This window comes from Eptatretus burgeri, chromosome 12 (assembly GCF_056783735.1).
Source record: "Eptatretus burgeri isolate ZD-2024b chromosome 12, Ebu_testis_v1, whole genome shotgun sequence".
Lineage (NCBI taxonomy): Eukaryota > Metazoa > Chordata > Myxini > Myxiniformes > Myxinidae > Eptatretus > Eptatretus burgeri.
Genome location: NC_140972.1, coordinates 13,486,994 through 13,499,662, shown reverse-complemented (window position 1 = coordinate 13,499,662; position 12,669 = coordinate 13,486,994). Strand labels below are relative to the sequence as shown.

At 43.5% G+C, this 12,669-nt stretch overlaps 1 protein-coding gene and 1 pseudogene across 2 annotated transcripts in view; both read right to left on the bottom strand.

The window, feature by feature from the left end:
- The window catches only part of LOC147015126 (thrombospondin-3-like), a 160,180-nt gene that overhangs the window by 77,151 nt on the left and 70,360 nt on the right, over window positions 1-12,669 (bottom strand). For both annotated transcript variants that reach the window (XR_015050219.1, XM_085849585.1), the window contains exons 12-13: window positions 11,631-11,741; window positions 3,179-3,286 (exon numbers count right to left, since the gene is read on the bottom strand). Coding sequence is in view for 1 of the 2 variants with exons in the window: in XM_085849585.1 (XP_085705711.1) it covers window positions 3,179-3,286; window positions 11,631-11,741 (219 nt within the window). In the remaining variant the exon portion in view is untranslated. The remainder of the gene's footprint in view (window positions 1-3,178; window positions 3,287-11,630; window positions 11,742-12,669) is intronic.
- On the bottom strand, window positions 1,131-1,271 carry LOC147015127 (signal recognition particle RNA; annotated as a pseudogene).

The following is a 12,669-nucleotide window of genomic DNA, read 5'->3' as shown; positions in this document are numbered from 1 at the left end:
TCTTGTTTGTTTATGCATCATAAATATGAACTAGAATTTCTCATCAAAATCATTCTTGCAATAAAACTAAAAAAAACACCTCGTTACGACTCCTGCAGGGGTGTGTTCAGTTACCAAGCAGCAAACTGCCGGTTCCTTATCAACGGTTTTGAATGGAGTGCTTGCTTGAGTGCTTAAGCCACTTGGTGAGCGCTCTACAAGAAACGTGGGAACGGAACACACCTCTAGAAACCCGAAATTATTCATTCAATAAATAGAGGTAGAATCAAAAGCCCTGTTGTTTTTATACTTAAACATTTGCACACTGGCTGATATATTCAGCTCCTATTTCCATTTATTTCCATTGATATATTCTTCCAACTATACCTTCCCGAATAAATGGCCCAGGTGGAGTTTCCAAGCAAACTACGACATCATGCGGTCTATGGTCTCCCCTTGTTGATCGGTGTTTTGAGCGGCGCCTTGCTGCGGCTAAATAAAGTGCAACCTGTAGTCCGTGTCATTGAATTAACACCAGGTGGGGTTGACTCAGCCTGTCATTCTTCTGAGGTCGGCAAAATGAGTCCCAATGTACAAATAATGGGGGCATTGCATCTGTGGCACAGCCGAGACCCAGAAAATGATGCAGCCATGCAGCACACTGACTGCATACGAATAATAAATAAAACATTAAAAACAAATTTTGATAACAGACCCGAGGCATCAAAAAGCTACATATATCAAACAAAGTTTCAAATGGAGCACCTCGCCATCATTAGAGCATTTAAATTGTATCAGATGTGGCAATAAATGGGAATTGGTGCTCCCAGGTTGCCATCTTGATGACAGGAAACGTCATTTATATTTTTGCCGTCTTCATGCCGACCCCGTTTAGAATCCCGCGTGGGCTTGGGAAACTTGTTAGTCACATCAAATAAACAAATCATTCCATTTACATGTTTATCACCATATTCCGTACACTAAACCCAGCCAACATCGTTACAAGATCTTCTTCTTCTTCTTCTTTCGGCTGCTCCCATTAGGGGTCGCCACAGCGGATCATCCGTTATGATCTGCATGCTGATTTGGCATAAGTTTTACGCCGCATGCCCTCCCTGACGCAACCCTGGTCGTCTCTTACGACACGGGGATAAGGATTGGGTTTCGCCATGATTCCGGGCTGCCCTACACCCTCTCATAGCGCGGCCCAGCGCAGAGCTCCCGTCCTCAAGCGATCCTCCAACCCAAGCCTCCGAGTAGCCGGATTACAGGCGCACGCCACTACGCCCGGTAATACATCGTTACAAGATTAACAGTGCTAAATACATTTATTGTGAATAATTTATGTAACGAATGCAGATTTGATCAAGATTGAATCATGAATGTGGTCAGCTGGTTACATCATTACTGAGGTGCAGTTGTGCTGCTGATGCAGTGCCCCTGTAGATTAGGGCATGAGTTTGCAATTTGGCCATTATATTCACACGATCGCCTGCTCTTATCTAAAGATAATAAGGGGGTCTAGAAGAATATCCACCTGAATGCCAGCAGATGGTACATAGTTGGATTCACTTCATCTCTAAAGAACTGATAAAACAACATCCAGTAATGATGTTCTGTTCTGTCCTTGCGTATGGCAGCTTGGCTGCTGGGGTAGCTATCATTTCTTGGAAGCACAGTTGTGTGCCGCTGATGCTGTGCCCTTCCACCAGTACACTGGTACTCAATTTGCCAACCTCAGAAGGATGCCAGGTTGAGTCAACCCCACCTAGAGTTAATTCAGGAGCCCCTAAGGCTCAAACTCGGGACCCTAAGCCAGCAATATTAGCCACTAAGCCAACACCAGGCTAGCAATGTTGTAGGCAAACGTTATTCATGGAAATCTCGCAAGAGAAGTTTTTATGGGAAAGTTATGTTCAGGAAAAAAAAGTTTGTGTCATGGCTATAATGAATTAAGGTTCCACTACAAATTATCTTCAGAGTTATTGACTCAAAGAAGCATTTGATTGAACAAAGTTTCCCCAAAGTCATGTGCTTTAGCAAGACATATCAATTGCAAACTCCCCTCACAATACCATTGACACTGCCTGGCTATTTTATCATTAAAAAAAATAATAATAATAACTTGCCTGCTATATTTACTTTGCATTTTGCTGAACCAAATGTATTGTATTTCTTAGAGGGAGTATGAAGATGTTGAAGCACCACAATTGCTATCCCCACCCCCTTCCCAATGCTTACATTATGATGTTGCCTCTTAATCCCATCTGGCAGGCCATCCCGTGAATAGATGAGTTTATGACTCCTATTGAAACTAGAGAGTTCATCGAACACCTTACCCGAAACAGTCTGAGAAACAAGGGCATGGGCGGGATCTGCGAGCGGCAAGTTTGATTGGTCGTGATGATGTAACATTTTGTCCAAGTACCTGTACTGCGAAACGGAAGGGTTTCCAAAGTGTCAAGAAGGTGATTTGTGTTCTGCAGTATTCGAGTATAATTCAATTGAGATAAAATAAAGATTTTAAAGGTTGTAGAAATATATTTTTTCAGAAAATTTCCGCCGTTGATGCAGCGTCTTTTACACCATGTTGTTTTGACACGTTACATTCATTCTTTGTGCCTGTTGTTTGTGTCCTTTATGATGTCCTTAAAAACAGTAAGTTTCCTGTTTGAAATGATTTTAAATTTTGTTTGACTGCCAGACAGACAGAAAGAATAAAATATCTCACTCCTCTGTGCACAAGAGCGATTGAGACAAATTCAGAGCCAAAGTACTGTAAAACTGCAAGTTCGTGTCCCGATTCATCGTAGATTAGTGTTCAAATTCTAACATTCAATTGAAATCAAGTTGTTCTTCGATCATAAGCTGACATTTGTACACAGACAGACAAACAAATTGAACCAATAGCTTAACCCTGCTTTTCGCTTTGCGTGCGCGGGGTAATAAGAACCAGTCAGAACCACACTGAAAACAAGACACCTCACTCTGGCATCGATGGATATCTGAAATAACCTTGGAGCTGTCATAGCTACAGAACCACTGTAAGCGTCATTTCCCATATCCTGATGGAATAAGACATGTTTGTGACTATAGTGATGATCGTTAAACTAAGACTGTTGCATCACTTAACCACAATTGTATTTTATAAACATACAAAGTAAGAACAGAAGTCTTTAACCTTCCAGTAATATTTTACCTGGACGTTTTTTATTCCATCTCCATCTGCATCTTCATCACATTGATCTCCAATTTTATCCATATCTTCGTCCTCCTGTCCTGAATTTGGTGTGTATCGACAGTTGTCCTGCGCAAGTACACACACACACACACACACACACACACACACACACACACACACACACACACACACACACACACAATTTCAGACAACACAGTCACTAAGCTTGGGGGCCACAAAGTCTGTGTACCAGGGACACCATCCTTTCTTATGATGACATCGTCACCTGTCTCTCCACACTAAGGAGAATAATTGACGAGGAATTTCCTCCCCCCATGGATGTCAACCGATGGAGTTTGTCTATGCTCTCGTTTTAATGTGCTAAGCGTGACGCGAGGAAGCAGCACACATCATTTTTAAAGTCTCGGTATGTGTCAGAACCAAACCGCCGACCTTACAGACTCAGAGCGGATGCTCTAACGTAACGATTATGCCACCAAGTCTGGTATTTCTGGCATTATACAATACGTATGCTCTGTGCATTTGCAGGTGTCACCATGAAAATGACAGTGATAAAGGCATCGAAACAAACCATGTTTTTAAATGTCGATGAAAACCTTTTTCGTACCACTGTGATATTCCGAGAAACCATTATGTTCATTCCTTGAATTGGATGAATCCCTTACTCCTCCCGGAGTATCAAGGACTTGCTGAAGCAGCTTCCGATGCAATGAAACACACTCTGTGTTTCAACATTGCCTTCCCCATTGGTCGTCATTGGGGCAGGAATTTGGAATTTGTTCAGGTTGCCAGTAACAATCACGTACAACAAAAGACAGTGTGTGACATTTAACGTCCACAAGTAGCAACCAATGCTCGCAGAACGGTCACCCAATTTAATGTCCATGTGAGGGACGGCACACTCGATGCAACGCCCTGACAGTGAAGCTCCCATCTGATGGGGCCGAGAATCAAATGCACTCTCGACATCTCAATGTAGAGTGCGCTACCTCGGCATCATCCCGTCGGACTAGAAAATTAAAAGTTTGTCAAAATGGTAACTCAGCTTTGAGCTCACTTTAGAACAATACCCAAAACTGAAGGTAAAGAATACTTCTCTCATTTAAGATTCCAAATCAACATGTCATGGCAATTTTATAGTGTCAGAATTTGTACAAATGAGGAAGTCATTTATATATTACATATGCAATGGTGAGGGTGAACAGAGGGCAAAAATTCTGGAATCTTTGCACACGTCGTAAGACGCATGTTTTAGTCCAAAACGACAGTGTTGTGACTTTATTCAAGGAATAGTACAACCTAAAGTATTCCTCAAGAACTTTAAACTTTGGAAAGAAAACAGTCAAGCAACAAGCGCAGCTGAACAATAACTTGATATTATTTATAATTCAATGAAACATTAAAATTATTGCCGAATGAATATAAATAGAACAAGTCTGGAGACGGCGATGGTTCACGAGCAAAGTACACGGTTCGCCTTTTTTATTTTTGACCTTCGAGGGAACGCCACGGGCTATGAAAAGGCTGAATGCCTAAACTCGGTGTTTGCATAGAAATCTTGTGTCCGAAACTCATCGCTTTCTGTACGTTGGGGAGAGGGATGGGGCAGGGAACACGGGGTATACAAGATGGACACGACAGGGACTTTCAGGAAGGAAAGCAGGAAATTTGAAGGAGGTGAGCTTGGGTGGATTATCGGGGGTAGAAAAGATTGTGGTTTTGGATGGGGGAAAGACAAGAGGTAGTGGGGAACAGCTGTTTTGAAGGCCTGGAGGGAAGAATGGGATTGAAGAGGGTGTGGGAGTTTATTCCAAAGGTGGGAAAAAGAGGAATAAAAGAGTGAATGTGAGCAGTGATTCGTGATTTTGGTAGTTTTACCAGAAGGGGGTTGCTGGCGGACCTTGAGTGCCTTGCGGATATATGGGGGGGGGGGAACATATCGCAGTCAGGGCAGGGGGGGTGAGACGGGAGAGGAGATGGTAGAAGACAGAAAGACCACTGACCTGCCTGTGGTGAGAGAGAGTGAGAGGCCTAAAGACTCAGCCTTATCGCTGGAGATGCTAATGATCCTAAATGCCTTGGTTTCCACAGCGTGGTCAAGGAAGGTGAGGCAGGAGCACCAGCCCAGAGGGGAGAGCAGTACTCCATCAGGCTGCAGGCAAAAGCTTTGTATGTGGTCAGGAGCTCAGGTGGGCTGAGGAAGGACTTGCACGACGGAGGACCTGGTCTGAGTCCAAATTGATGATCAGAAATCAGGTCATTGGAGATGAGGAAGGATTTAATGTCTTAAACGATGATGAGTTCCATAACCTTGCTGATTGCGAGAGGCCGATTGGTCTGTAGTTACAGGGATCTGTTTTTGCACCTTTTTTATGCAGAGCGGTAATGTTTGCTGATTTCAAAGCAGATGGCAGATGACCTTGAGCAAATGAGAGGGTGAATAGAACAGAGAGAGGCTGAGCAAGCGCAGAGGAGCAGGTTTTTAGGACATGTGGGCTGATGGCGCCTGGACCGGTTGCACAATCTGAGTCGAGGTTTGACAGCAAGCTCTCCACCTTGTCAGGAACAACTGGGTGTAACTGGGTAAGGTAACTACAGAAGGCGATGAGTTTGGGCACAAGATTTCGCAGCAAACATAGAGTTTAGGCATTTAGTCTTTTCACATGCAGTGTCAGCTGTGCGGCCATTTGAGGTAACGGGGGGGGGGAGGGAGGGGGATCATACACGAGTAACAGACTTAACCAGATGCCATCAGGATTTCGAGGAGGGAGAGAGGTTTGAGAGTTCAGACTTGAGATTAGAAAGATGTTGTTTTCTGGCTCTCCTCAGGGTAGACACGCACTTATTCTGAGCTTTGTGGAAGGATCCGCGATTGGAAGGATCAGTCCAAATGAGTCACAGAAGTCTTTTGCTAAAATGCCATTGGAGGTGAGAGAGGTACCCACACCCAGCCAACTGGCATGATGACAATTGAAGTCGCCACATATGAGAAAGAGAGAGTTCAGATGAGAAGATAGAAGTTGGTCCATGTTTTCGGAGAGCGAGGTGTCGATGGAGTCATCACTGTTTGGTGGACGGTACAGTACACATAGAAACATGAGGTGGGAGTGGAGGGGAAGCCATAGCCAGAGGTATTCCTGGGGGTGTGGGGGAGTGAGGGATGTGCATGGCGAGTGAGGAATAGAGTCTTTGATGAAGAGATCAACTCCGCCACCAGGACGAGGCTCAGGTCTGTCATACCGGAGGAGGGAGTAACCAGGGAGAGATACTTGGGAGTCAGAGACGTCTTGAAGGAGGATAGTTTCTGTTAAACAGATCGTCTTGTTTGTCAGTGGTAACCTGCATGGAAAGATCTGTTAGGTTTGAGCGAAGGCCCCAGATATTTTAGGTCGACACTGTTAAGGAAGAGGGAGGGAAGGAGGTTTTTAGTGCAAGAGAGGGGAGGGGGAGGGTAGGAAGAGGGAGGAGGTGGTGAAGTAAGGAGAGTTGTTGAAAGAGTGTGGGGATTGCAGAATAGCTAGGGTACAGGGCAGGATGGGGAGGAGAAAAAGCTCAGTGGTGATGGGTTTAGGTACAGTGGGGAGTAAAAAGAAAAGAGGCAGAGGGCAGTTTAAGATTAGAGGAGGTGAAGAGATGAGATGGAAGAGAGAGGACAGAAGGAGCAGCTTTGTGGACGTGAGGGGGAACTTTGAGAAGGGGGAGTGAGGCGGGAGATTGGAGGGAGAAGGGTGAGGGGGGAGTTTTTGAGAAAGGTGAGAGGGAAGTTTGGAGGGGGAAAGAGTGTGAAGGTTGCTTTGAGAGGTAGGGGAGATGATGAGAGCAGACAAGGCCAAGGTGCCAGAGGGCGATGGGAGAGGTGGGGAGAGGGGAAGGATGAGACTTGGTGGTGGTATAGTGAAGAAGGGAGCAGGCAGGGGGAGGTGTGAGAGGAAAGAAAGAGCATATTTGAAATGTTGAGTGTACCGATTGAGAGAGTGAAGTATCTGTTAGGTTATATTAGAATGGAGTCCAGAGATGTTAGAACACCACACACTTTGGGACATCAGAGGAGGAGCTGATACGAAAGCAGAAAACGGTGAAGAGGTGCCAAGAGTGGAGGAAGGACAGGGGGCAAGATGGGAGGGGCAAAGAGGGGGTATAACAGGTGAGGGATTCAGGAGGAGGTAGATGTAAGGAGGTGGGGTGAATTGGCACTGAAGTTGGAAAAAAAAGGACGATTGATGGAACACGAACATACATTGCAAACTGGAATTTAATTTTTTTATTTTTTTTTAATCATAAATGTGATTAAAGATGTTACCTGAGGGATGCGATGAAGGTGAATTAAGAGAATGGAGAAAAGAAACGTAACAATGGGACTTTATAGACATGGCAGGAAGGAAAGGTCGAATTGAAAACAGTCATGTAAAGAAGAGAAGTGAATTACGATGCAATCCAAGGTGAAAAGAAGAAATTGAAACATTGTAAGAGACTGTATTTTTTGTTTTTATTTTTTATTTTTTTGATAAAGATTCGGTAAAGGAAAGGTTGGAGAAAAATCGTGAAGGTGTATGGTGGATTTGGAACGCCAAACACGGAAGGAAGCTGGTGGGTCGACCAAAGTGACAGGAAGAAGAAGAGAGGGAAGAAAAACACGTGGTTAAGGGAGGTGTAAGATTAGAAGTGAAAATATAGAAAGAAACAAGCTCAAATGAGCAAAAATCCTCGTCCTCTTAATGATGACATCATAAAAACGAATATGACGTCATTGTGATGTATCAGGTTTGCGATAAATTATCTGTGCCAATGCCCGGCTTGATTCTCGCAAACAAAATTCAAACAGCTTGCCTAGTTTCGGAGATAATGGTATAGGCGATTTCCATTAGCGGCGATATTATGACGTTAACTTTTTTTCTTGGAGGAATTTCCAAAATCGGAGATGGTTGCTGCCTGTGCGTGGGCTTTCTGCATATACATGGCAAGTTTCACGAAGATCCGATGAAAACTCTGGGTTGTGAAACAAAAAAGGTCAAAAAATAGGAATGACGTCATAAAATTTGATATGACGTCATAGTGATATATCATACATGCGGTAGGTAATTCATCTCTGCTAATGCCCTGTTCGATTCCTGCAAACAGAATTCAAAAAGCTTGCCTAGTTTTGGAGATAATTGTTTAGGCGATTTCCATTAGCGGAGATATTTTGACGTCATAACTTTTTTTTCTCGAAGGAATTTTCAAAATCGGAGATCGTTACTGTCTGCGCAGGGTATTTTTACATATATGTGGCAAGTTTCAGGAAGTTTCGATGAAAACTGTAGGCTGTGAAACAAAAAAGTCCACAAGAAGAAGATGAAGAACAACAACGTGAGTAAGACTTCGAGATCCTCCACGAGGATCTAAATAACAAAATTTTTTTGATTGATTTTTAAAGATTAGGTGAGTTTAGGTGAAAGAAAGGTTGAAGAAAAAAAATCGTGAAGGTGTATGGTGAATGTGGGTCAGCAAAAGTAGGAGGATGGTGGATCGGGAGAAGAAGGAGGAAGAAGAGTCGGTACCGGAAGTCACGTGGTTACGTGGGGTACAAGGTCGGGAGGGAAAAGGGTTTTTTGCTGTTGTATTTTTTATATCCTAAGACAAGAAAGAGAGGGTATAGTTGGGAGGGATAGGAGGGCGGTGGGAAAAGGGGAGAAAATAAGAACTGATGGTAATAAGGAAAAAAAATATACAAATAAATACGAATGTGCAAATAGATGGGAAAGACGGTTAGGCCTCAGGGAAACCCAATATGACAACATCGACGAAAACTCACCAAGTAAAACAAATTTTGAAACAAAACTGAACTAGGAACACACGGTAAACACGGAGGTAACAAAATAAACATTCAAAACGCGACAAACAACGACCAGAGACTTATCTTTGAGAAAGTTGGCAGTTACCCCTGAGAGAACCAACCGTCACCTCAAAAACCGGAACCGGAAGGGATCTTCACTCTTGTCCCCAAGTTTCAGCTTTCTAGTTCAAATGATGGCTGAGAATTGCCCGGGCAAACAAGAAAACATACTAACGGAGTGAAAACTGAGTACTCCCTTCCTTCTGCATCAGGTGACGACGTCATGCATCGCCTGGATATGGAATTGGACAGGAACAGTGTACTGTACAATACAGTACGAATTTCAAGTCCAAGATGCATTTCACGTGAACGTTTATTGTGGCAGGACAGCTCAATTGGGAGCATGGGTCGTGCTGTGTTGAATCTACATACAGCATAACATAGAAAAACGAAAAGCACGGTGAGGTGTTGAGGCGGTCAGTCCATGAAGACTATATGCCCATTAATCAGAACCTGTTTGAACGTTAATTCCCCAAAACATTTAAGACACTGAAGACCCAAAAGACCCCAAACACCCAGATAACCCAAAAGACCCTCAAGACCCCAAAAGACCTTGAGGAACCAAAAGTCACCATCGACTCAAAAAGACCCTGAAGAACCTGAAGACCCTAAAGTCCCAAAAGACCCCAAAGATCCAATGTACCAAAAGACCCCAATGACCAAAAAGAACCAAAAGTCCCAAAGGACCCCAAATACCCAAAACATCTCAAAGACCCAAAAGTCCCTGAGGACCTAAAAGTCCCCAAGGACCCAAAAGACAAAAGACCAAAAAGACCCCAAAGACCATGAAGACCCAAAACACTCCAAAGACCCAAAAGTCCCAAAAAGACCTTAAAGACCCAAAATACCCCTAAGACCCTTCAGCCCCTTAGACCTTAACAGCATTTAGACCCCTTACACCCCTCAGACAGATTAGACAGCCTAGACCCTTGACCATTTTGACCACTCGGACTTTCTTGTATCACAAATAAATTTCAAATAAATATAAAATCACCAATATTCCAAATAAATTTGTTGAAAAGAAACGTTTGTGTTATGATTGGTGTAAATCATGCCAACACAGCAAATATATGACATCAGTCTTTGCAACGACGTGTGGAGAGGCGAGTGTAGCGAGCCAATCCACGCTAGTTCTTAATAAAGTGGATTGAAATCCTTCACCTGCATCATTGCTATTATACCAGTCGTGGACGTCATTGTTGGGAAGCAGGTGCATACAAAGGTGGGGTTCATGGAGGAGCTAGAACATACAACATAACATAACATGGAATCAGGACATAACATACCAAAAGGAAGAGTAGAAAGAGATGGGGAAGCACACCAACGTTGAGCAGGGTTGAGAGACAAAATAGAGGGAGACTTCGACAAATAAGAGATGTGTGGAAGAACATACGGTAGGGCAGGATATATGGGGTAGACATGATTAATACAATAACAAACTCTCAGGAAGAAAAAAACTGGAAATTTGTAAAGAAGAGGCTTAATGGGGGTAGAAAAGACCATGGTTTTGGATGGGGAATTATCAGAGTTGGTGATGAACAGCCATCATGAAGACCTGGAGGAATACCATTGAAGAGGTGGAATAAAGAGGAACAAATGAGTGGAGGTGAGGTGATCCTGGATTTAGTTCGTTTCACCTGAAGGGGGTTAATGTTGGACCATGTGAGCCCTGCAGAAACCTGAGGGGTGGGGGGGGGGGGGAGAACAAAGCACAGAAAGAGCAGAGGGTGCAAGACCAGAAAGGAGGCAGTAGAGGACAGAGAAACCGACCTGTCTGCGATGTGAAAGTGATAGGCCCGTAGACTCAGGTTCATCACAGGATATTCCAATGAACTTGAAGGCCTTGGTTGACACAGCATCAAGCTGAGGAAGGTGTGAGGCAGGGGTGCCAGCCCAGAGGGAGAGAGCAGTACTCCATCGATGGTGGATAGGAGTTCAGGTGTGCCAAGGTAGGACTTCACACGATGAAGGATGTCCAGTTGGCAACTGGTTTTGGAGGCCAACTTTGAAATGTGGTTTGCTCAAGAAAGATAATGGCTAATAGTGAGACCCAGGAGTTTGAGTCAGAGAATTATTAAGAAAGTACATGGGAGGGTTTGCCATATGGTCCTTTCAATGATAGTGTGTGAGGTTGTGAGATTTGTCAGGATTGAAAGACGTATTCCAAGTGTTTGAAAAAAACAAACAAACTTGTGTTGAGGCTATCCAGCTTGGATTTCCCTCGTGGACGATAAAAATCCCACAATACCTGCCACGACACTGTTGCCTTAAATTACTCCTCTGACCATATTCTACTGTCATCTTGGTTACTGTTACTTAAGGCTCTAGAAGTTGGCTTTCAGAGGAGTTTTTGGGACAGAGGAACATGAAGAAGAGGAGGAATAACATTTTTTACTATTTCCAAATGTTGAATAGCGGCTTCAGTTTTCATGGGAAAATCTGGAGCTGTGATATTTGCTCACACGGAAAACTGATTATTCCTCCCTCAGGCAGATCCTCGAACAAACTGAATGCTCACTCATTCATTTTCACAAACAAACACCGATCGACTCCGATAGGAGGTTCAAAACCACTTACCTTTTTGCAAAACTTGGCATTGTCGGTACACGGCAACTCTTCATCAGGAAAGCCATCGATGTCTGTGTCAATCCCGCATACGTACCCGTTTCCAGCCCAGCCAATATTGCACTAGTAAGAGAAGTTCTGATAAACAAATACATTTGGAGACCAATGCAGATACAACATCAAGTGAAAGTCTGCAAAGTCAGTGCATCAAGCCAAGAATCACATGTAATAATAAAACAAGTATGATTATATAGCATGATATGTCAAAAAGTTGTGCACTGATTCAGCTGAAACTTGGTAGACAGGTTGGGTGTGTGACAAGGAAGAATTGATTCGATTTTGGTGAAGATCCAGATCCAGATCCGGATCCGGATACGAAATTATTTATTTTTAATCCGGATACGAGAATTATTTATACCACTACAATCTCAACATACGATATTCACAATTCATATTACTTCATCGCTCCCAGAAAAAGAACCCAGGCAGTGTTGAGTTCATAAGAGTTAATAAATTAATAAGTGAGTCAATAAGTATTCAACCTCTTTGCTCCAAAATGACACTCCAAATTGAGCTCAGGTGCATCCAATTTCCTTTGATCATCATCGAGATGTCTCTACAAGTCCACCTGTGGCCAATCCAATTGATTACACATGATTTAGAAAGAAATACACCTTTCTATACAAGGTCTCACAGTTGACAGTGCTTATCAGAGCAGAAACTCTCCCATGAAGTCCAAGGAACTGTCCGTAGAACTCTCAGGTGGAATTGTGAGGAAGCATAGATCTGGGGAAGCGGATAAAACAATTTCGAGAGTGTTGAAAGTTCCCAAGAGCACAGTGAGATCCATAATTATGAAATGGAAACAATATGGAACGACGCAGACTCTTCTGAGAACTGGCCATCCGACCAAACAGAGCTACCGGGCAAGAAGAACCTTGGTGAGGGAGGTGACCAAGAACCCAATGACTACTCTGACAGAATGACAGAGTTCCTTGCCTGAGATAGGGGAACCTACCGGGAGGACAACAGTTTCTGCACCACTTCACAA